Source organism: Vicia villosa, unplaced genomic scaffold (assembly GCF_029867415.1).
Source record: "Vicia villosa cultivar HV-30 ecotype Madison, WI unplaced genomic scaffold, Vvil1.0 ctg.001020F_1_1, whole genome shotgun sequence".
Classification (NCBI taxonomy): Eukaryota; Viridiplantae; Streptophyta; class Magnoliopsida; order Fabales; family Fabaceae; genus Vicia; species Vicia villosa.
The window spans coordinates 158,617-181,484 of record NW_026705450.1 but is presented as its reverse complement, the minus strand read 5'-3'; the positions used below and the strand labels follow the sequence as shown (position 1 = coordinate 181,484).

Here is a 22,868-nt window from a genome sequence, read left to right as displayed (position 1 = left end):
GTTCATTTCCGAAAACACCTCCATCCCAGTTTTCGGAAATGAACTTCTGAACTGTATCAGAAGTGCAATTTTTTTTGTTTTTTCTTTTGTCTCGCATATTAATCGATTTCAATTGTTTACAGGAACATGCCAGGCAACCAACCAGCACGCATCAGACAGGGTAGAGAGTCCCAGACTGCGTCGGCTATACGCGAGCGGGCGGCGGCGCAGCTGGCGTCGACACAGGGACGGGGGCAGGGCCGGGGACGCCGTGTGCGAGTTCCCGTGGACGTGGGAGAGGGTACCTCTTCATCTGGATCTAGGAGTCGGCTGGCTCGGGTATCTTCTTCTCGCCAGCGAGAGGAGGAGGAGCAGGAGGAGGAGGTGGCAGTGGCATACCACGAGCCGGAGGGGGTACCGGATGTTGACCCTCCATCTAGGGAGGAGGATGAGCAGGAGGACAGCTACCCGGGAGGGCCCTATGACACTTCCGTGCTGATATCCTACCGCGATCACGTCGCTCGGCGTATCTGGGAGGGAGAGGTATTTTTTTAATTTAACCGTTTATAATTTAGACGTTTATTCGATATTTTCTTAACGGTCTATTTAACATATGCTTTTATTTGTTTTTTTTGTAATAGGAGAGAGATCCTTAGAAAATGGTTAACCACGCCCGGAAGATTTTTAGTCTGTTTAAACCAGCAGCTGAGTGGTTTAACGACGCGGTGCGAGGTTCGGGGCTTAGCGGGCTCTGCATGACGGGGTACACCACCATCAGCCACGACATGCAGGGGGCTTTTGTGGAGCGCTGGCACAAGGAGACGTCTTCTTTCCACTTGCCGGTTGGGGAGATGACGATCACCTTGCATGACGTGCAGTGTCTTCTCCACCTGTCGATCAGGGGTCCGCTGTTGGCCCACACCCGGATTCAGAGGTTCGAAGCCAGTCAGTGTATGGCGCTCTATTTGGGCATGGAGCCCGAAGCTGCTGACTATGAGTGCATCACGACATCTGGGCCTCATATCCGGTTCACCATACTGAGCGCTTATTTCGAGCACCACTTGGACGCGGCAGCCGAGGCTGAGGAGGCGGGTGACGATCTATTCACACAGTATCACCGCGGCTGCGCTCTCTGGTGCTGGTACATGCATGTGGTAGGCGCTGCATGCTTTGTGGACAAGAGTGCAAGGTACGTCGACGTGACTTACCTCCGCTACTTCATGGACCTGGATACCGTTCACCAGTGGAACTGGGGGGCAGCTACTCTGGCATACCTCTACCAGAAGCTGAATGAGGCCTCCAACTGGAGGACGAGGCAGTTGGTTGGATCCTGCACACTACTCACGGTACGTTTCATTTTAATTGTTTCGTATTTATTTATGTTTCGTATTTGTGTTTCTTATTTACTTATGTTTCGTATTTATTTATGTTTCAGAGCTGGATCATCTCCTACTTCTCCCGCATCCACGGCTTCCACATCGATCCTGTGTACGTTGACGCCATGCCCAGGGCCGCCAGATACGTTCTCCAGAAGGGGAACAATGCGGTGGGACCATACCGTGGGTACCTGGACCGCACGATGCACGACGACATCACCTGGAGGCCGTTCAGCGACTACACTCAGATTGTCCCCTTTGACGGCATATCTCTATATTCTGGCTGGTTGGCATGCGGGACCGACATCATGGTCCGGTATCTCCCTGAGCGGTGCATGCGTCAGTTCGGATTCGTGCAGCAGATACCCAGGTCACCCTTTGAGGCTGCTCCCGACACAGTGACCCGAGTGCAGCTCACTGCCATATGGGAGGACTGGCAGCATCATGTGGTACCGCAGGAGTACCGTCGCACTCGGGTCACACAGGACTGACACAGTGTGGAGGGATACGTCACATGGTTCTACCGGATGTCACATCCTCTGCTGAGACCCGACGTTCCCGGCGCTCCTAGGCCAGCACACGAGGAGATCCTGGAGAACCAGCAGGCCGAGGATGACCACGCCATTGATCTCATGCCGATCTGCCAGCGGATAGAGATGCTTGGGCGGGACGCGTTGGATCGAGGTGTCGTTCATCGGGGCGGTCCAGAGGCAGTCCCCGTGATGGAGATGATCGTCACTGATGCGGGCCGTGCGGCGGCATACAGGCGACAGAGGAGGGCCCAGGGTGAGAGGGTTAGGCACACCCAGTAGTGGTCGGGTTTATTTATTTTTTGTTTTCGGATTGTATCTTTAGCACACTATTTTTATTTGGATTTGGATCGGCTTGTATATATTACTTTTTTTATCATATTAGTTTTTTCTGGTTATATGTCATTTATTTTAATTCCCGGTTTCCTTTAATTAAAATTACGAGACTGTGAAAAACATAAAAAAAACCTGTTTCTGCATAATTCAGAAGTTCATTTCCGAAACCCCCCAAAATCTGAACAAAGGTGTTTTCGGAAGTTCATCTCCGAAAACACCCCCATGAGGTGTTTTCGGAGATGAACTTCCGAATTGTGAAAATTTTTTTAAAAAAAAAAAGTGCTTCGGAAGTTCATTTCCGAAGCAGGGATAATTTGGGTTTTTCGCTGGGGATGACCCCCATAGGGAGGTGGCTAAAGAAAAAACCTAATCAATTTATAATATGTATCTCGAATAAAATATTTCTACGTCTACATACAAAGTATATGTAAAACAATTTTATATTGTTAGTTCAAAGCAATTAATATATAGAAAATAAAATGACTTGATGTATAATTTCAATTTATAAATAATAATTTTGATACATAGTGATCAACAAGTTCAGTTTTCAGTTTGTATCTTTTTATATGTCATTTTCTTAAAATTCTTTTTATATATACACAGACAATCAATCAATTTTGATAAATACTATTATCTTTTTTTTTCTTCTTTTTCTAATATATTTAATAATTTACTATGTTATTTATTTTTCTCTCTTGTACTAAATAAATAACTAAATATATTATTGGCAAACATATAACTAATATTAGATTGAATTCTAAAAATGATGAGTAACTTACAACCTATGTAAATAAAACGAGTAAAAGAAAATCGATGGAGTAATTATTATTAGAGCTATCGGTTTATTGGACTTTTTCAAATTAGTACTTAACTTTAAAGACCCCTAAAATGTGTGGATTTATGTAGTTGAAAGTATGAAATCGGTAATAATATGTTGTTTTGGTTTTGATGTTAGATAACACTCTTAAGAAAAGTCTTCATCAATTTTACTATTCAAGACTCGTTGGTTTAAATGATATCATCTGAATGATGATCAAAGTGACGGTGCTTGATAAATGGATCAACAAATGGGGCTTGAGATATTGTGCATCAAGTGATGGTGTTTGATATTTTAATCAAGTAATGGTGCTTGAAAAGTCGTTGATCAAATGATGATGCTTCATATATTGATCAAGTGATGGTGCTTGATAAGTTGTTGATCAAGTGATGATGTATGATATGTTGATCAAGTGATGCTGCTTAACATATTTACCAAGTGATGGTGCTTGAAGATCAATATGTTTTGATCAAGATGAAGCTATAAGATTATCTTATACAATGTTAAAGTAAATGTGCTCAAGTTATGGTGATCAAGTTGTCTTGATCAAGTTGCGGAGATCAATATTGTTATGCTTGGAGATCAATTTACATGTGTCATTCTATGGAGAGAACACCTTATGGTAAGCGACGTTCGATGACGTCAGCGAAGATCTCTAATCAAGCGATTTGTGTGATGATGGGGTTATCATGAATAATCATCTCAAGCCTCATCGGAAGAAGATTTAAGTGTTAACGTCAAAGATAATATGACAAGGATCATAAGCTTTTGAGTTGTGAAAGATAGGAAGGATGAAAGCTCGTTGTGTATGTGTCGAGTGATCAATGTTTGTAAAGATATTAGACTCACTCTAGAATTTACTAAAACAAATCACACACACACACAAAACCCTTTGAAAATCCTCTTTTAATTTTATAAAATCACCTAAAAATCTTTTAAAAGCCTAACTAGTTAATTAGGGAAATGTCTTGTCAATTAGAAGCATATTTTACAAATGGTAATCGATTAAGCCTATTGGATAGTCGATTATTTTACTTTGTAATGCTTTAAATTGATTTAAGAAATCACTTAATAGTTGACAACGACTCTACATTAAAACATTTCAATTTGGGTTGCCATAATCGATTATGAACTTGTGATAATTGATTATCAACTTTGAAAATCTATAGATTATTTTCATATTTGATCCACCTTTTTGTCTTATAAATAGAGGGATCATTTCTCATTTCTAACACACTAGAAAACATATTTGAGATACCTTTTCTCTCACTCTCCTCTCTTTCTCTCTTTTATTTTCTCATATTTTAGTGCTTTCGATAGTTAAATTTTTATAATGAGGTAGTCTGGTCTGGTGTAAGGGTCTCTTCGTAATATCCCATTGAGTGAAATTTTATTTTGGTTTTGATCTAAACCAAGAGAAAAACTCTCTTTTAGTTGTTGAGTTAAAAAGAAGTAAAACCTATGTTTCGTTAGGGAGATCTTTGTTATTAAAACTCTCAGTCAGTTTGTGAGCTAAGCCATATGTCAAAAAATCTCACTTGTTTCGTGAGTTTAGCTTATGCTAAAAACTCTTAGTAGATTGTGGAGGTCTCCGTACTGAAAATTCCGATCTTGGTTAGAAAGTTAGCCATTAAAAAACTCAGATCCTTGTATAAGGAGGTTCATGGGCATATCCTGTTAAACTCTCTCAAGATAATGGAAACTTTCAATGATAAATTCTAGGATAGAGGAGTAAGTTACTTTATTAAGAAAGGAAGGTAAGAAGTTTTGTATACTGGTATTTACAGGTGAAATTGAATGTCCTTTCAAACTCAGGGTTGAGGTATTTATTGGAGCCCCTTAAACTTGGATCTAAGGCTCCAAAAGAGTGATATCCATTCTCAAGAGCTCGAATAGGGGCAATTAACTCCCTTATTATTCAATGGATTCCCCTTTTTGACTTCATCTCCGGTACTATTATAGATAAAGACACATTATTCTCATGTTTTCATAGAAGACAAGTGATATAGGAAAAATGCGCCACAACTAAACGACAAATGCTCGTTCCAATAAACGGGCGGCTAAAAAGTTGGAAGAGGCAATATACTACGTCCTCTCTTTAGAGAACTTCCTACGCCGCCTTTTATAGGTCTTTTATAAATATACCAATACAAAACTATTTACTCAGGTTTTAATAAAACAAAATTTCAAAGCTAAATTGATTACATTTTTTAATAGAAGTGCTCTCTCTATAATGGTTTATAAGTAAAAAAAACATTCATTTTTTTAATAAATTATTAGAAAAAAAAAACATCCATTTTTTTAATGAATTATTAGAAAAAAAAACATCAACTTTATTTCATTTATACATTTTATTCTACAAAATGCATCTTCTCTAGTATAAGTTATATTTAATTTGGTTTCTTTGTAATTTTTTCATAAACATCAACCAATCAAAATTGTTTTGACACCTTTTCCACAAAACATACTTTAAAAAGATTTAAAAAATTTAAACTTTCTTAATAATTATAAAATAATAAAATAGTACTTATTTTTCTTTAAAAATTAATCTGTAATAGTATATAATTAAATAATGGAGAACTAGGTAGGAAGAATCACAGTTAAATCTCTCGCAACTGCAATTAAAAGGGGACTGAAATTACTCAATGTTAGAAATGACATCCGAACTGAACTATACGAGTAGTTGGTGAAAAGTAAAAAAAATAAAATAACAATGGTGTCCTTAAATACTGTAAAAGGATTTACATTTGTTAATCTTAAATGTATAATTACTCCAAGAAGTGAGATGAGAGATTGTCTTTTTTTTTATAAGATAGATGGTCTAAGCCCAAAATTAAAATAAATTACAAGGAAACGCGGGATATAATTCCTCGTCAGATGGCTAAGAAATAGACTATATAAATCCTTCGGACAATGGTCATATACATGATTAATAGGATTAGGGTGGCAAATGGGCCGCCCGCCCGTCCCGTCTTAAACCCGCTAAAAAGCAAGCGGGGCGGGCAAGCCCGTCAAATAAAATGGGCATAAAAATCATGTCTGTCCTATCAAGGTGGCGGGTTGGCGTTCTTACCCCCCATATTTTTTTTTATTTTTTTAATAGATTAATAATTTTTTTTTACCTTTTAATTAAATTTTTCAGTTATTTTTTAGAACAATTTTTTAAAAATAAATGTATAAAATAAAACCATCCAGAATTTGAATAACTAGAATTTACTAAAAAAATGACGGGCTTAAGGTGAGACGAGTTTAACGAATAGGTGAGGCGGACTTTAGCCGGCGGCGGACTTTGGCGGGGTGAGCTTAGCCGGGCAGAAGATTTTGGCGGGATGGGCTTTGATGGGCGTCGGATAAAAAATTCCAACCCAAGCCGCCATTTTTTGACGGATGCGCGGGCCAACCCAATTGTTCACCACCCGTTTTGTCATCCCTAAATAGGATCATAACAAAAGCTCCTTTTAGCCAAGATATCATCACACCATTTAGTTTCTCTAAAAACATAAAGGCAATTTTTTTTTTAAATCTCGGTTTATTTTGGTGTCTTAATTTTAAAGGGTACTATTTTAGTTATTTTTGTCATATTAGTGACTGATTTAGTGATCAATTTTTGAGTTTTTTCGTCGCTAACTAAATGCAAAGGATCAACATGATACGTTTTGAAAAGTTAAGGAATCAGTATGAACATTTTTAAAGTTAAGAGACCGAAATAAGCTCTGAGGTTAACATACCGAATAAAAAAATATTAAGCCAAACATAAATGAAGTTTATATGCGATCCATTAACATCTTATATGTTTAATTAATATTATTTAAATTAATTTTAATTGTTTATGTTCTATTTTAATTTATATTAAATATAAATATATCAACACATAATAAAAAAAATCCCTTTTATTTATACCATTTCTATTAATTTATGCGAGTTGATCAATTATGGAAAATTAACTTTATAATGGAGGACAAATAGTAGATATTTTCTTGATTCAAAACCAATAATTGACTATGACACCAATCTTTTGTCATACATCTTTCTTTCACTATAAAAGGTGAGAGAGACTCCCCTCACACTCTCACTCACATACACACACTGTCCTTTCTCGTTCCTGGTGAATGGCGTCGTGTTGCCCCGTCACTCCCCAATCTCTCTTCGCCAATTCATTTCCAAACACTTCACATTTTCCACATCGCACCTTTCAACCTCATTCCTTACTCTCCCTCCACTCTTCTTCACACTTCTTTCGGTATGTTTTCTTCACACTCCATAACTGATACTTTTTCATTTTCACAGATTTCATTTTCATTTGGTTTTGAAAATATGTTTTATTCTTAGTATTTTTTTTCCTTTCAGGAAGAGTGTTAGTTTTCTATGGGGAAGAGACTCACCAACCTTCAAGATACACTCTTCCCTTGCAGGTTCATACTTTATTTTATGTCATCCAAAATAATTGACTCTGTTTATTGATGTAGATTCGTGAATATATAAATGAAAGAGGGAAACTTATTTTTATTAAATTATTTTTATTATGTATTGTTGTATTTACTTATATTGTAGATGTAAAATAAAATATATTAAATTGAGAGTAAAATATGTAGTATGATCAATTAAATGATACAATCGAGAGAAATATGAATTAATGTTGTATTGAAAATAAAAATAAAAATAAATTTTGACAATTTTTATTACAAATGGATCAATCATTTTTTTTAAATAGTAGTAGTTGATTTATAAATATCAATAAGATAAATATAAATAAATGCTACTCTAAGTAATTGTACACTATATCAATAGGTTACACCGATTCAAAAATATATTACTTTATATATTTGGGAAATACTCGAGTGACAAACGAGTCTATGCAAATGACAATATTCAGAGAATACCGAATTTGATTTTTTGACAGAAACAACACTTGGCCAGTGCACGAGCCGAATTAGTCGATCTATTATGTAGGTCGGAAATTGGTGCAAAAGCCATATATATATATATATTAGTTCAATTTTGGATATTCTGTATAATTTAATACAGTTTAAATTAAGATTGGTTTTTTTATTAGCATCTAAATTATAAATTATAATTTTTTTATTAATATTATATAGAGTAAAATAATAAATTTGATGTAAAATATAATTGTAGATGTAAAATAATTTTTTTTTAAATTACTGATATGATATGATAGAATAATATATTCTCATTATATGACAGTATAAAACTTTTTTACCCTATCGGTGCATCTCCATTAAACCCATTAAAAATTAACAAATAATAGATTAATATAAGAGAAAAAAATAATATGCACCGACAATGTAAAATAATTTTACACTATCAACCAATCACGACCATGTTAAGTGTCAAGTCACACTATTATTTTAAAAAAGTTATCAGACATGGCTAATTGATGAATCCCAATTAAATGATTTTAGTGCACTACCTTTTACCTTTTAGTATAATATATCGTATTAATAAAAAAATTAAAATTTATGTACGCTGTTTGGTTTTATAAGCAAAATTCAAAATTTGATTTAGAGATTTACACTAAACAACATTTAAACATATTTAATACTGTAATATTCAATTTTGGGCTGTTCTTGGTTTTTCGGACTGATTTATTGTTTTAATACTATATTAGAAATCATTATTGATAATAATTTTGCTGAGTTATAATTATCTAATTAGCTTGTTCTTTTATTAGATTTTACAGTGGACGTAGCTGTAGAGGAGAAAAAGCTACCAAAAGGAGAAACTTGGTCTGTTCACAAGTTTGGTGGAACTTGTGTGGGAAGTTCAGTGAGGATAAACAATGTTGCAGATGTAATTATCAATGATGATTCTGAGAGGAAATTGGTGGTGGTGTCTGCTATGTCAAAAGTAACAGATATGATGTATGATCTCATATACAAGGCTCAATCTCAGGATAAGTCTTACATACCTGCACTGGATGTTGTTGAAGAGAAGCACAGTTTAACTGCACATGAGTTATTTGATGGAGATGATCTTGCCACTTTCTTAGCCAATTTGCATCAAGATATTAGAAACTTAAAGGCAATGCTTCATGCTATAGACATAGGTAAACATGCCTTTTATTTCTCTCTTTTGTTCCGTTCTTCTATTATAACTGTCTTTGGCAGAGCCGTCTCAGTTTTTCGGAGATCCTGTGTAGAATAGTCGCAGTTTAACCATGACAAAATAAATAGAAGTCCTATTTAACTATAGTTTAGCCGTGACAAACATTTTATAAGACTGTTTAGTTATGGTTTAACCATGACAAATTTTGACCGCTATCTGGTAACCTGCCTTGCATGCCTTCAAAGACGACTCTGGTCTATAGGAATAATTAATGCATCTATATTGTCGCATATAAGGAATTTCTGGGGCTATCATCCCAACTAATGACACACTTAATATCTTGCAGCTGGTCATGCTACAGAATCTTTTACTGACTTAGTTGTGGGACATGGGGAGTTATGGTCTGCGCAGATATTGTCTTATGTTGTTAAGAAGGTACTATGTTGTTTTAACAAGAAAATATCTGCAATTTGTTTTTTTTACGTTTATGTGAGTTGTGCTGGTTGCATCATGCACGCTTCCTTTCTACTATGCAGAAAGGGATTGACTGCAAATGGATGGACGCAAGGGAAGTCCTTATTGTAAATCCTACTAGTGCGGATCAAGTTGATCCTGATTACTTGGAATCCGAACGAAGACTTAATAAATGGTACTCTCTTAACCCATCTAAGGTAATCATTGCTACTGGATTTATAGCTAGCACGCGTCAAAATATTCCGACTACTCTCAAGAGAGACGGGAGTGATTTCTCAGCAGCAATTATGGCCTCTCTGTTCCGGGCACGTCAGGTCACCATTTGGACAGATGTTGATGGTGTGTACAGTGCAGATCCTAGAAAAGGTTTGTTCTGATCCTTCTTTCATGTGCCAGTTTAACCATCATTGAATTATATTGATGATGATTTAGTTTTGCTTTATGCGCGACTGTCTTATCATTTATGTGATTCTACATAAACAATATCTTTCCAGTTAGTGATGCCGTGATTTTGAAGACACTGTCTTATCGAGAGGCATCGGAGATGGTAAGTTGCACACTGGAAAGTGGAAAGCGTCAAAACTTCTTGTGTCCTTAAAATTCAGGAGATTAACTTTCATTCTGCATCGTCTTATGCAGTCTTATTTTGGTGCAAATGTCTTACATCCACGAACAATTAGTCCAGTTATTCGATATGGCATACCAGTTATAATAAGGAATATTTTCAACACCTCTGCTCCTGGAACAAAGGTCTGCCATCCTTCTATTATTGAAAATGAAGATAAGAAGATATTAAAAAATTATGTCAAAGGCTTTACAACAATAGACAACTTGGCACTTGTAAATGTGGAGGGGTGAGTCACGAATTGCAGTCGTTTCGTATAATGAATGATTTGTTTTCTAGATCTTTGATGCTTTCTCTTGGATTAGTCTTAAATACTACTCTCAAAAAGTTTCAGACTATAATGTTTTTCTCATTGTTTTGTTTTGTAGAACCGGAATGGCTGGTGTTCCAGGTACTGCCAGTACTATTTTTAGAGCAGTGAAAGAGGTTGGAGCCAATGTTATTATGATATCTCAGGTACGCTCACCGAGTCACCATATTTTACTGCTTCCCTCCCTCACTTTTCCACAGTTACATATATGAAACTGACTTGATGTTTAACTGCGTCCGTGTAGGCTAGTAGCGAACATTCTGTATGTTTTGCTGTGCCCGAGAAGGAAGTAAAAGCTGTTGCTGAGGCGTTGCAATCTATGTTCCAGAACGCATTGTATGCTGGCCGTCTTTCTCAGGTGCCAACTCCAATTCTTCTATAACATTATTCTTATTTCAATTTGATTGCAACCAAGTTATTATTTTGTTCATTTGTTTATTGGTATCAAGCATATAAAGCTGATTGTGAATTACTAGCTGACTCCAAATACAAATAAAACTTACAAGCTAATTCCAAATACATTAAGAATTTGTTTAAGAGTATAAATCTGACTGGTACTGGTATAGTTTTCCTGTATTGTGAAAGCGCTTTTCTATTTACAGTTCCTTAAATAAGGGCAGATTAAGCATACAATGAAGAAAAAAGACGCGCATATCAATGATACCTTAATGATTCACACCAAGAAAAACTGCTGGCTGGTGCATTGACTGTGAAGTAATTTTAAGGACCTAGGAGCTAGGTTTTTTATTATTTTTCTTTCTGAAAACTTTGTATCCGGCCTTGCAACCGAATAATTCAAAGGATTAATCCCACTATCCACTAATGGGAGGACCGTCCACTAGCGGGAGGCCCACTTAACGCCAGAGCTTCGCTATGTATAGACTTGCCCAACACAAAGATGGTTAACACCTAACAGAATTTGAACCTGAGATCTTGAGAGGCGCACTCTCTCAAGACCAAAATTGTCAAGATCGGGATCTTGCATCAGAATGAGAGGGAATAACAAGATCGTAAAATATAAAATCATAGCTAACATCGGAAGATCATACCCCATTATTTTTGAAAGATCGAGAGGGGGTAGCAAGATCCTAAAACATAAAATTGCAGCATAAATTGTAAGATCATACTAAAATGAAAAATTAATATTATATATTTAAAGTATTTTTACATGATATATTTCAGTAGACAAGTGTATTAGAGAGAATGTGACTCTTTCATATTCTGTAGACGTTAGACTGACGTGTACGATTGAGTTTTCATACTTTATTACTATAACATGAAACATTACTATAACATGAAACATTTGTTAAACTTTAGGGATATACTCCATTTGGTCCTTAATATAACAAAAATTTACTTTTTAGGTTCATTGAAGAATAACGTATTTAGACTTCATATAGTTCAAATACATTGATTCTTCAATGAACCTAAAAAGTAAATTTTTTCTTATATTAAAGACCAGAGGTGGTATTTGATACTCCCTCTGTCCCAAATTATAAGACCTTTTGGAGAAAAAATTTGTCCAAAATTATAAGTCACTTTACAATTATAATGCAACATTAATACAATTTTTTCTAATATACCCTCTATCATTATTACTCTTTTAATTTCGCTTTCTAATATACTCCCTCCGTTTTTTATTATAAGTCGTTTTGGAAAAAAAATTGTATTTAAATATAAGTCGCTTTACAATTCCAATGAATAATTAATGTTATTTTTCCTATTATATCCTTAAATATTTATTATTCTCTCTCCTTTCAATTATATAAATTTATCTTCCACATGTCATTAATGAAGGATAATTTTGTAAAAACCTTCATAATTTCTCATTTTTATACAACAATTATTATTTTTCTTAATCTGTGTGAAAAGTCTAAAACGACTTATAATAAAAAACGGAGGGAGTAATTGTTAAAAGACTTTTTTTTGTAAAGTTATACACCTATGTTCCATTATATAAGAGACAATTCACTTTTCTAGATTTATTGAATAATTAATAAATCTAGTCAATATACATACCACATACATTGATTATTCAATGAACTTAAAAAGTGAATTGTCTCTTATATAAATGAAGAGAGTTATATAAAGGAACGGAGGTAGTACATCATTTCACTTTTTCATAAAATAATAATTGTATTTTTTAATTGGTGTGAAATGGTCAGAACGTCTTATAATTTGGGATGGAGGTAGTAAATTATTAGGTTTATCATGAGTCAATTATTTTAAAAAAATCCTATAAGTGAGATGTTTATTCTCTAAACCCTAAATGTAAGACTTCATCATTTCAATAGGCATGCAATCATCACCATTGAACAGGAATTGTTATGTCTCTGCATCTTGTCATCCTTTTCGGCTTTCAAAATGCAAGCATTTGGGTTTTTTTTCACAATTTAGTTACAACACACGATTTTACTTAAGATCGGAATCATTAGGGGTGAGTGAGATTGTTAAATCTTAAGATCTTAAGATCTAGATCGAGTTCTTGACAACCATGCTCAGGACCCAAGCCTTCACCAACAGACCAACCATTGAAGGGGTTTACAATTTTTATTATTGACAAGTGCCTAATGAATTTGGGATCTACTTATTTTAATTACATATGGAGAAATCTTGGTTGTTTCCTTGGATCTCCGTTAACAAATTTGACCTCTCCTCTAAATTAAATTAGAGACTATTAATACAATGAGGTAGTAATATATCAGTCGTGGCATGTTATGACAAGTGAAAGGATGGAAGCCTTATTTCAGTTCTTAATGATGCACATATTCATTATGTTAACATATACAATTTGTTAAATTATATTTTATCATCTTTATAACAATCTAAAGTATGTTGCGACTTCTCAGGTTGCAGTCATTCCAAATTGCAGTATATTGGCAGCTGTTGGCCAGAAAATGGCAAGCACCCCAGGAGTTAGTGCCACCCTTTTCAATGCATTGGCTAAGGTATTGTACTACTTGTATGACAGTTTTTGTGAACTTTATAATACTATGTTTTGTAAATATATGAGAGCATGTTATTATTTATGTAAGACACTAAGAAGCCAAAAATTGACGATAAAGTATGAGAATTTCGACGGACTATACCAGCCCCTAGACGTTAATGGGAATGTAGTGTCTACAAACTTGCTAAACGTAATGAAGTTAAAAAAAAAAAGACTTAAATCAGGTGAAATAAATTAAGGAAGAGGTGAAAGTATTGATCACAAAACAAGATATCAAAGAAACACGGAGGAGTTGTTAAACATGTTGGTGTGCTATTTATTTATTAGTTTGCTTAACTTTTTTATGGTCAAATTTGTAAATGAAACAGGCCAACATAAATATCCTTGCTATAGCACAAGGTTGTTCCGAGTACAATGTTAGTGTTGTTCTTAAGCGGGAGGATTCTATAAAGGCTCTGCGAGCCGTCCATTCTAGATTTTATAACTCAGAAACCACCATAGCAATGGGCATAATTGGACCTGGGTTAATTGGGAGCACACTCCTTGATCAGCTAAGGGATCAGGTACTACTTGGTTACGGTTTATTTTTTTTAGTAGCTAGGTCCAAAGTATCATGTCTGTGTAGGGATTCAACAAGCATAACGGCTTCCTGATCGATAGATTAACTCATGTAACATCTGTTAATGCAGGTGGCAACTTTGAAAGAAGAATCAAACATTGATTTACGTGTAATGGGGATCATGGGTTCAAAGTCGATGCTCCTTGATGATTCGTAAGTCAAATTGTTTCGAGCCCAATCCCTTGAATGCTAAGGAATTAACAATGAAATTTCTTGATCAACAATATTCTGTTGATAGGAAAATTTCTTTGATATGCAGTGTGCATTCTTGAATTTTTTAACGGATTCCCTTGGCTTTATCTCTGCCCTATTAGTCATATTAATCTGCTTCTAGTTTCAACTATGATGAACTATAGTTTTTTATTGCAGGGGGATCAACTTAGTAAAGTGGAGCGAAATTCGAGAGGAAAATGGTGAAGTGACTGATTTGGAAAAATTTGTTCAACATGTGCATGGAAATCATTTTATACCAAACACGGTTTTAATCGACTGCACAGCTGATTCTGGCGTAGCAAGCCATTACAACGACTGGCTGCGCAAAGGGATACATGTAATCACACCTAATAAAAAGGCAAATTCAGGACCACTTAATGAGGTAAACTAATCCACCATATTAAGAAATTTGAGATTCCATTTCAGTGGCAAATGCTGCTGGTTCCTTAAGTTTTTTGAATTAATGAATGCATAAAACAGAAAGGTAATTGTTTTTCTATTATGAGAAAGACTAACAAGTCACCCTCATTAACATTGACACCTTCTGTGGTTACTTTTTCACTCATAAATTACTACTTTTGGGAGTTTCTAATCTTTACTCTCTATTTCTAGTATTTGAGGTTAAGAGTTCTTCAGAGGCAATCATACACACATTACTTCTATGAAGCTACTGTTGGAGCCGGTCTTCCAATTATTAGCACATTACGGGGGCTTCTCGAAACTGGTGACAAAATATTGCAAATTGAAGGCATCTTCAGGTTCACTTCAAACCTATTTTTCTTCCTCCACTTGACTTTTTTTTTGTGAATCAGACTTCACATCTAAGACGTTGTTTATTTGATCTTATGCTTTAAAACTGAAGATATTGTATCTGATTTTGCAGTGGGACTTTGAGTTACATCTTTAATAACTTCAAAGATGGACGAGTTTTTAGTGAGGTAGTTGCTGAAGCAAAGGAAGCAGGTTATACTGAACCAGATCCAAGGGATGATCTGTCTGGAACGGATGTTGCAAGAAAGGTGCAATGTGCAATATTTTACATATCTGCAGCATTTTTTCTCACATTTTGAACGAACCAAAACGTGGATGTTTGTTTTTTATTCACAAAACATTGGGCCTCAAATTTATGCATGAACATGATTTCAAATTTGATAACCTGTATTTGATTTCAAGCTTACATGCTAAGATACTAAAAACAACGACAGATTTAAAGTACACGTGTTGATTCAAACTAATATTATTTTGATGCTCATTTAGCTTTATATTCCTGTGGTTCTACAGGTGATAATTCTTGCAAGGGAATCTGGCTTAAAGCTAGAGCTATCTGATATTCCTGTTGAAAATCTTGTGCCAGAACAATTAAGAGTAAGAACCAACTTCTTCAATTATGTAGTACTGAGTAATAATATATACTCTTATACTCAAAATGGATACCTTGATGATTTTGCAGGCTAGTGCATCAGCTCAAGAGTTTATGCAGAAATTACCAAACTTCGATCACGAGATATCAGAGAAACAAGAAGATGCTGATACTGCAGGGGAAGTAAGTAATAACTAGACATGACATAACCTGATATTTGATAAGCTTCTGTATGAAGTTTACATTATCAACTAGTTTTTCCACCATGACATTTTCTTCATAGTATAATGTTCATATCTAAATTCTTAATGCTATCATGTGATGTTTGAAGGTGTTGAGATATGTGGGAGTGGTAGACGTGGCTAATCAAAAGGGGTCGGTGGAGCTTCGACGATACAAGAAGGATCATCCATTCGCACAATTATCCGGCTCGGATAACATTATTGCGTTCACAACAAGAAGGTATAAAGATCAACCTCTGATAGTTCGTGGACCAGGAGCTGGTGCACAAGTCACAGCTGGTGGAATATTCAGTGACATTTTACGTCTTGCCTCATATCTTGGTGCTCCATCTTAGAAGTCTTTTTACTACCATGGATTCTGTAGTGTCTAGTTTGATACATTTCTGTCTTGTTGTAACATTAGTTCTGGTGTAAGAATATAATAAAACAAATGTGAACACTTTGTATTTACAGTTTGGCTGGCTATATATTTATCAATCAATAATTCCAGCTCTTTCTTAGTCTAGACCTCCCGGTTGGATCAGGAACTGTAGGGTAGGACGGTCTGATAGTTATAGGTTAACAGTTGCAATCGGTCCAATAAAACCGGTATGATCAAGCTGGTTCACTAGTCAGACCAATGAAGACTAATAACGCGGTGAATTTCTTTTTCTTTTTTTTTAATAAAGGGTTATACTCTCAAAAAGATATGAATCTAAAAAAAAGACAAACCCAATTTATTTTTTACAAAGTCATTCCAAATCAACTAAGGAACGAAATCAAAAAATGTTAAGGATATAGAAGTGTGACCTAAATGTGGGAGATGAAAAAAGTCATACTTGCAATTACATTCTTAAAGCATTCCACCTCTTCCTTAACTTCCAAGGCACGATAGAATCCTTTGAAAAATCTTTTACTAGAATACATTTAAATCCAAAGCTTTGATTATGCTCTTAGGGCTATGCTCTATTTCTAGGAATCGCTCTTAGGACTGCAAAAAGCTCAGCTTGGAAGGAAGACTTCCAAACAAATGGCTCAATAAAGGCAAGCATGAAGCTACCATGGCTATCTCTAAAAATACCACCACAAACAATAGTGTGAGGATCATGGATGAGGGAGCCATCACAGTTGCATTTTTTCCAACCAAGGATAGGAAGATGTCAGAGAACCTCTTTAATTATAGGAGCTTGAGGAGGGTGAATGTTTACCTTAAAAGCTTTGATGAGGTTGAAGTCAATCATTAAAGATGATGAGGTGTGAGATGAACTGTTTCTTGTCAGGGAAATCTGGGCTAGAATTTTTTCTATTAATGCTTGGCAGTTAGGAACCAATGTGTTGTATTTTTCCATGTTTCTAACATTCCATATCGAGTTGACATAGAAAACCAAGGCTCCCTTGATGATCAGTGCACATTGAGAAAACCTATTACATATACAAAACTGCCAAAGGTCATCAATGGAGTTGATTGTTTCTCCGAGCCATTGCCAAATTCTGCAAGCAAAAGGAAATTGGAAGAATGCATGTCTGGTTGATTCGGGCTGACATTTGCAGACACTGCATCTGGAAGCCAAGCTAAAACCTCTTGCTCGAATATTTAATTAATTGGAAGCTTATTGAGAATTATGCGCCACACTACAAAGGATTTGGAAGGAGGAATATCCACATTGCAAATAATCTTGGCCTAATCAAGCTTAATGGAAGGAATGACTTTGCGGATGTAAGTTGCCTTAAGGGACAAGCCACTATCAATGGAGTATTTTCAAACTAATGTGTCTTTGTCTAGATAAGAAAATAAAGTACAGTGATCCAGTTAGGAGGAAAAGACTAGTTCCCTTGATGAATGAACTCGGACATAATAGAATTGACATAAATGGGGTGAGCTTCAAGAGTGCTAATGTTGGTATCCTACAGGAGAGGTCTGCCACACTAGTCTTCGATCCGAATTTAATAAAAGAGTCAATGCCAAGCAAATTGTCTGATCTTATGTTTATTTTCTAACGGGTCAAAATGATGTCGTTTTGGTTTGTAAGTAAAAACTATATAAAAATTGAAAGAAAGAAAAATATTTGGAACTTACTTTACTTTATAATTATATTACACTTTGATTTAAAAAAAAAATTGTAACATTTGAAAGTTGGAACTTTATTTAAGATTAAGATTGTTATTCAACTTTGAAATTCTGTTTACGAAAGAACAAATATTGGACACGATGTTGGGACAGCTGGTCCAACTTGTTAAACCAGTATGACAACACAATAATAACAACAATAACACAATGCAACACAAGAAATTGGTAACTTAGTTCGGTGAAACCACGCCTATGTCAGGAGGCCACTCTACCCAAGAAAGAAAAATCACTACTTCGAATTAGTACAATTAGTCTTATGGAAACACCAACCTAATGATGTTCAACGCCTCTTCCTAATCCCAGTGAATTTCTATTTAGAACTCCCCCTAAATATGATAACCCCTCTCACTTTCTCTCATTCAATAATCTCAAGTGATCAACTTAATCATTAACATACTGATTGTTGAATTTACAACTCAACTCACTACTACAAATAATATATTTCATGACGAAGTTTTCACGTCATCCAGAAAAAAAAAACGAGGCATTATGCTTAGACGCGCCATGTTATATTTTTTAATAATAATAAAAACAACATATTCCCTCGATTATTAAGAAAACTGGGGGTACAAACAAATCAGTGCACGCTTCGAATCCCAGCTAGTGCAGTTTATGTTTTTATTTGTTTATAAGTGTAAACTAAATGAACTAACCCTTCGTGTTTCGTTATAACTGAGGGGATTAAATAATCAGATTTCACTATAAAAGCACTCGTCAAACAGATTTTAACCTAATCCTTAGTTATATGAACCAGCCCCAAACTCGCATGCATCATTCTTTAGGATGGATTGTAAGACAGTAAAATCTTCAATGTTCTTCTATCTACAACAAAACAACTTTCTGCCCTTGCAATCTATAATAATGTTGATTTTGTTGTTGTATTTTTACTCATTAGATAGATTGCAAGAGCAGAAAAACATTCTTGCTTCAAATTACACAAATAAGGATGGATCTTAACTTATCAGTAATAACTGCAAATATTTGTTGTAAACAAACAGACCGGTAAAAAATGGTGAATTTGAATGCAAAATATTTGTTGTAATAACTGCAAATATTGTTGAAAAGATTTGTTGTAAACAATTTACCTTAATATTCCGTGTAAACAATGTAATATTTAAAATAAATAAAAAAAGAATAATTATTTACCTCGATTTTGCAGTTAACCGGGGGGTGTAATGATCATACTTTACTATAAAAACACTCGTTAAACAGATTTTACCTTAATTCTTAATAATATGAAGCAACCCCAAAGAGAGGAAATATTTACGAAAACATTAACTTTATAAAAACACTCGATTTTAGACACCCTTTACATACAAATTTAACCTTCTTTGAAACCAAAACAAAAATAATCCCACCTCATTACCTTACCCTGAACAGTTGGATCATTTCTTTGATCATGCCTTTATGATAGCATTACCAAGACAACCCTCATCCAACCCTACCACAAATTCTCCTTCAATACCTCATCACATTGATAGTAATTCAATTGATAGTTCTCATATCCCTAATCATGACCATACACATTCACTTGAGGCAAACCTTACTACACCTCATACCCTTGTCAACATACCTCTCAAAAAATCTAGTAGATGAGTGCAACCCCCAGCTTACCTAAAAGATTATCACTACAACTCACTCTCAAATACAATCCATAATCATAATTCAGCTGCTTCCACATCATCTTCTACCTGTAAGTATCCCATCTCTTCAGTTCTTACTTATGATTCTTTATCTCATGCACACAAGCACTTCACTTTAAACCTGTCTACTTTTCATGAACCTAAAACATATGAGACTACAACTTATGATGTTAATTGGAGAAATGATATCAAATCTGAGTTACATGCTCTAATTAAAATCAAGACATTGGATCTTGTGCCTTTACCTTCACACAAGAAAACAATTGGATGCAAATGGGCGTTCAAAGTAAAATTACATGCTAATGGCACTGTTGAAAGGTATAAAGCACGATTGGTTGCAAAGGGTTTTACTCAGACTGAAGGGTTGGACTACATGGATACTTTAAGTCCATTGGTGAAGATGACCACCATCATGGTACTTTTGGCCATTGTAGCAGTTCATAATTGGCCACTCTTTCAACTTGATGTCAATACAACGTTTCTTCATGATAATCTAAATGAAGAAGTTTACATGAAAGCTCCACTAGACCTTGCATTGCCTTAACCAGATCTTGTGTGCAAATTACAAAAGATAACTTTATGGTTTGAAACAGGCTAGTAGGCGATGGAACACTAAGCTTACAGACACTTTCTTTTCTTCAGGTTACAATCAATCCAAGGCAGATTACTCTTTTTTAAGGAAGAAATCTCCAAAAGGCTTCACTATTATCCTAGTTTATGTTGATGATCTAGTTTTGGGAGGACCTGGTCTTAATGAGATTCACCAACTCAAAGCCCTCTTTGATGCCAAATTCAGCATTAAAGATCTAGGAACTCTTAAATACTTCCTAGGTTTTAAGGTTGCTCGAAGTGTACATGGAATCTTTCTTTGTCAAAAGAAATATGCCCTCGATTTGATCCATGATGTCGGACTCCTTGGTGCCAAGCCCTGCACTACTCCTATACAACCTCACCTCCAACTTCACAAAATATTTGAAGTTCCTATATCTGAGCCTACCACATATCGAAGACTCATTGGCCACCTATTGTGCCTTACTCATACCAGACCTGAGATTGCTTATGCTGTAAGTAAGCTCAGCCAATTCCTTGATGCACCCACAGATAAACACATGCTTGCAGGCCTCCATGTACTGAAGTATCTCAAAAATAACACAAGACAAGGTCTACAATTTAACTCCAATTCTCCTTTATGTCTAAAAGGATTCTCTGATTCAGATTGGGGGGCATGCCCTGACATTCAATGATCCACCTCTGAAACATATTTCTTTCTTGGTGAATCACTCATTAGCTGGAAGAGTAAAAAGCAAGTTGTGATTTCAAGATCTTCCTCTGAAGCTGAATATTGTGCATTAGCTCAAGCTACGTGTGAAGGTGTTTGGCTCATTTATCTTCATACAGATTTTCAAATACCTCATACAATGTCTATCATCATTTATTGTGACAACAAGTCTGCCATGCACTTAACTGCAAATTCTATTTTTCACGAGAGAACCAAACACATTGAAATCGATTGCCATGTTGTACAACATGTTACTTAACTAACTCTAATTACCTTCTAATCAAATAACTAACTACAAATCAACTTTTAACGTAAAGTTGGTTAATGACTTTTAAAATAGGACTATAACTTAACAGATCTTACATTTAATCAACTTTAGTTCACTTGATTTTTATTCAAGCGATTTTGGTTCTACTAAAATCTTAAATTATATGATCTTGAGTTAGCGAAAATGGATGTAGCCGATTTTAATTTAGTTTGTTTTAGTTAAAAGTTTAACATTTATCCCTTCTTGAGTGACCTAATAGTCTTTTAAATCATTCATGTTCGACTTCTTAATTATTATTATTTTGTTGAAGTTGGTATTTGTGTTTGTTAGAGTTTGTTTGAAGTCTCACATTGCTTAGGTTCCCGGACTGTTGGGTGTATAAATATGTGAGAGCAACCTCACCTCTTAAGCTAGTTTTTGGGGTTAAGATCCAAACATATTTAACATGGTATCAGAGCCAGATTAAAGACTGCAATGTGGACATTTGACCCAGGCACACACTAAGCGTGAGGGTGGGTGTGGAAGTTGATATTTGTGTTTGTTAGAGTTTGTTTGAAGTCCCACATTGTGAGAGCAACCTCACCTCATGAACTAACTTTTGGGTTGAGATCCAAACATATTTAACACATTTAATCTCTAACAACTAGCCCACTTATTAATTGACCAGTCTAAACGCTCTATCTCTAAACGCTCAATCAATTGATCAAATTTAACTCTCACAATCTACTATTATCTTCTTTTCTTTTTTTGGTGGTCGTCAACTTTTTTTATTCTTAACTATTTCCTATGTTTTTTTCTCTACGATCATAGAGCACTTTGGATCCTCTCCTTCAATTTTCTCTCCTTCCCTCTCCATCCTCTCTATCTCTCTCTTAATTTCATTCTCTCTCTTTATTATATTTTGTTTTTTAATGATGAGTGAGAGTGAGATTAAGAGAGAGATAGAGAGGATGGAGAGGGAATGAGAGAAAATTGAAGGAGATGATCCAAATCCATCATAGAGTGTTAGTGATATTTCCTATGTTTTTTTTCTCTACAACCATGGAGTGTTGGTGATATTTTTGTGGGTGTTTTTATTGTATTTTAACTTAAAGATAGTTTCTATTGGAAAAAGTAGTCATGTCCAAGCTATAATTGCCAAACGAGACATACAAATTCGTCCCGGCGTGTTGTATATGCGCCACTACGCCGCGGTTCTTGCTTTGAAGGTGTTTGGAAATTGCATGTGTTGTTTCCAAATGGAACCCTTGCATGTGCTTTGTTTCATTGCATGTGTTGTTTCCAAATGGATCCCCTGCATGTGCTTTGTTTCAAAACTTACCTATCCACGACCATATTATAGTGTAGTTTATTTTGTTGTTCAGCTCTAACTAACGTGACATGCGCAAACGTGTAGACTCATCAAATGAGAATTCTATTATGGCGTAGAAGGTGGTGGGTGTGGGTGGACCCATGAGAAAGGAGAAAAAGTGAAGGAAAAAGATCATGACAGCCATTATCAAAAAGAAAAAGTAAACAAAAGAATCGTTAGATTTAGATAAGAAATTCTCCAGTTGGCTAATTGATGATGATTTACGCGGTATTGCTGATAATGAATTGGAATCATTGCAACTTACAAATGCTTGGTCGAAAAGAAACGGGACAAACATCATTAACTGCTCACTAAACAAGACAACAAAA

At 35.3% G+C, this 22,868-nt stretch overlaps 1 protein-coding gene across 1 annotated transcript; it reads left to right on the top strand.

Annotated features, from left to right (window-relative positions):
- Positions 1-7,094: 7,094 nt before the first annotated feature.
- Positions 7,095-16,384, top strand: LOC131632769 (bifunctional aspartokinase/homoserine dehydrogenase 2, chloroplastic-like). The gene is made up of 18 exons (XM_058903495.1): positions 7,095-7,278; positions 7,386-7,450; positions 8,728-9,102; positions 9,448-9,536; positions 9,638-9,941; positions 10,070-10,122; positions 10,215-10,429; positions 10,569-10,656; positions 10,755-10,868; positions 13,360-13,458; positions 13,826-14,020; positions 14,147-14,229; positions 14,446-14,671; positions 14,902-15,047; positions 15,173-15,308; positions 15,571-15,654; positions 15,740-15,832; positions 15,981-16,384. The coding sequence occupies exons 1-18, from the start codon at positions 7,148-7,150 to the stop codon at positions 16,224-16,226; spliced, it is 2,742 nt and encodes a 913-aa protein (XP_058759478.1). The 5' UTR covers positions 7,095-7,147; the 3' UTR covers positions 16,227-16,384.
- The last annotated feature ends 6,484 nt before the right edge of the window (positions 16,385-22,868 follow it).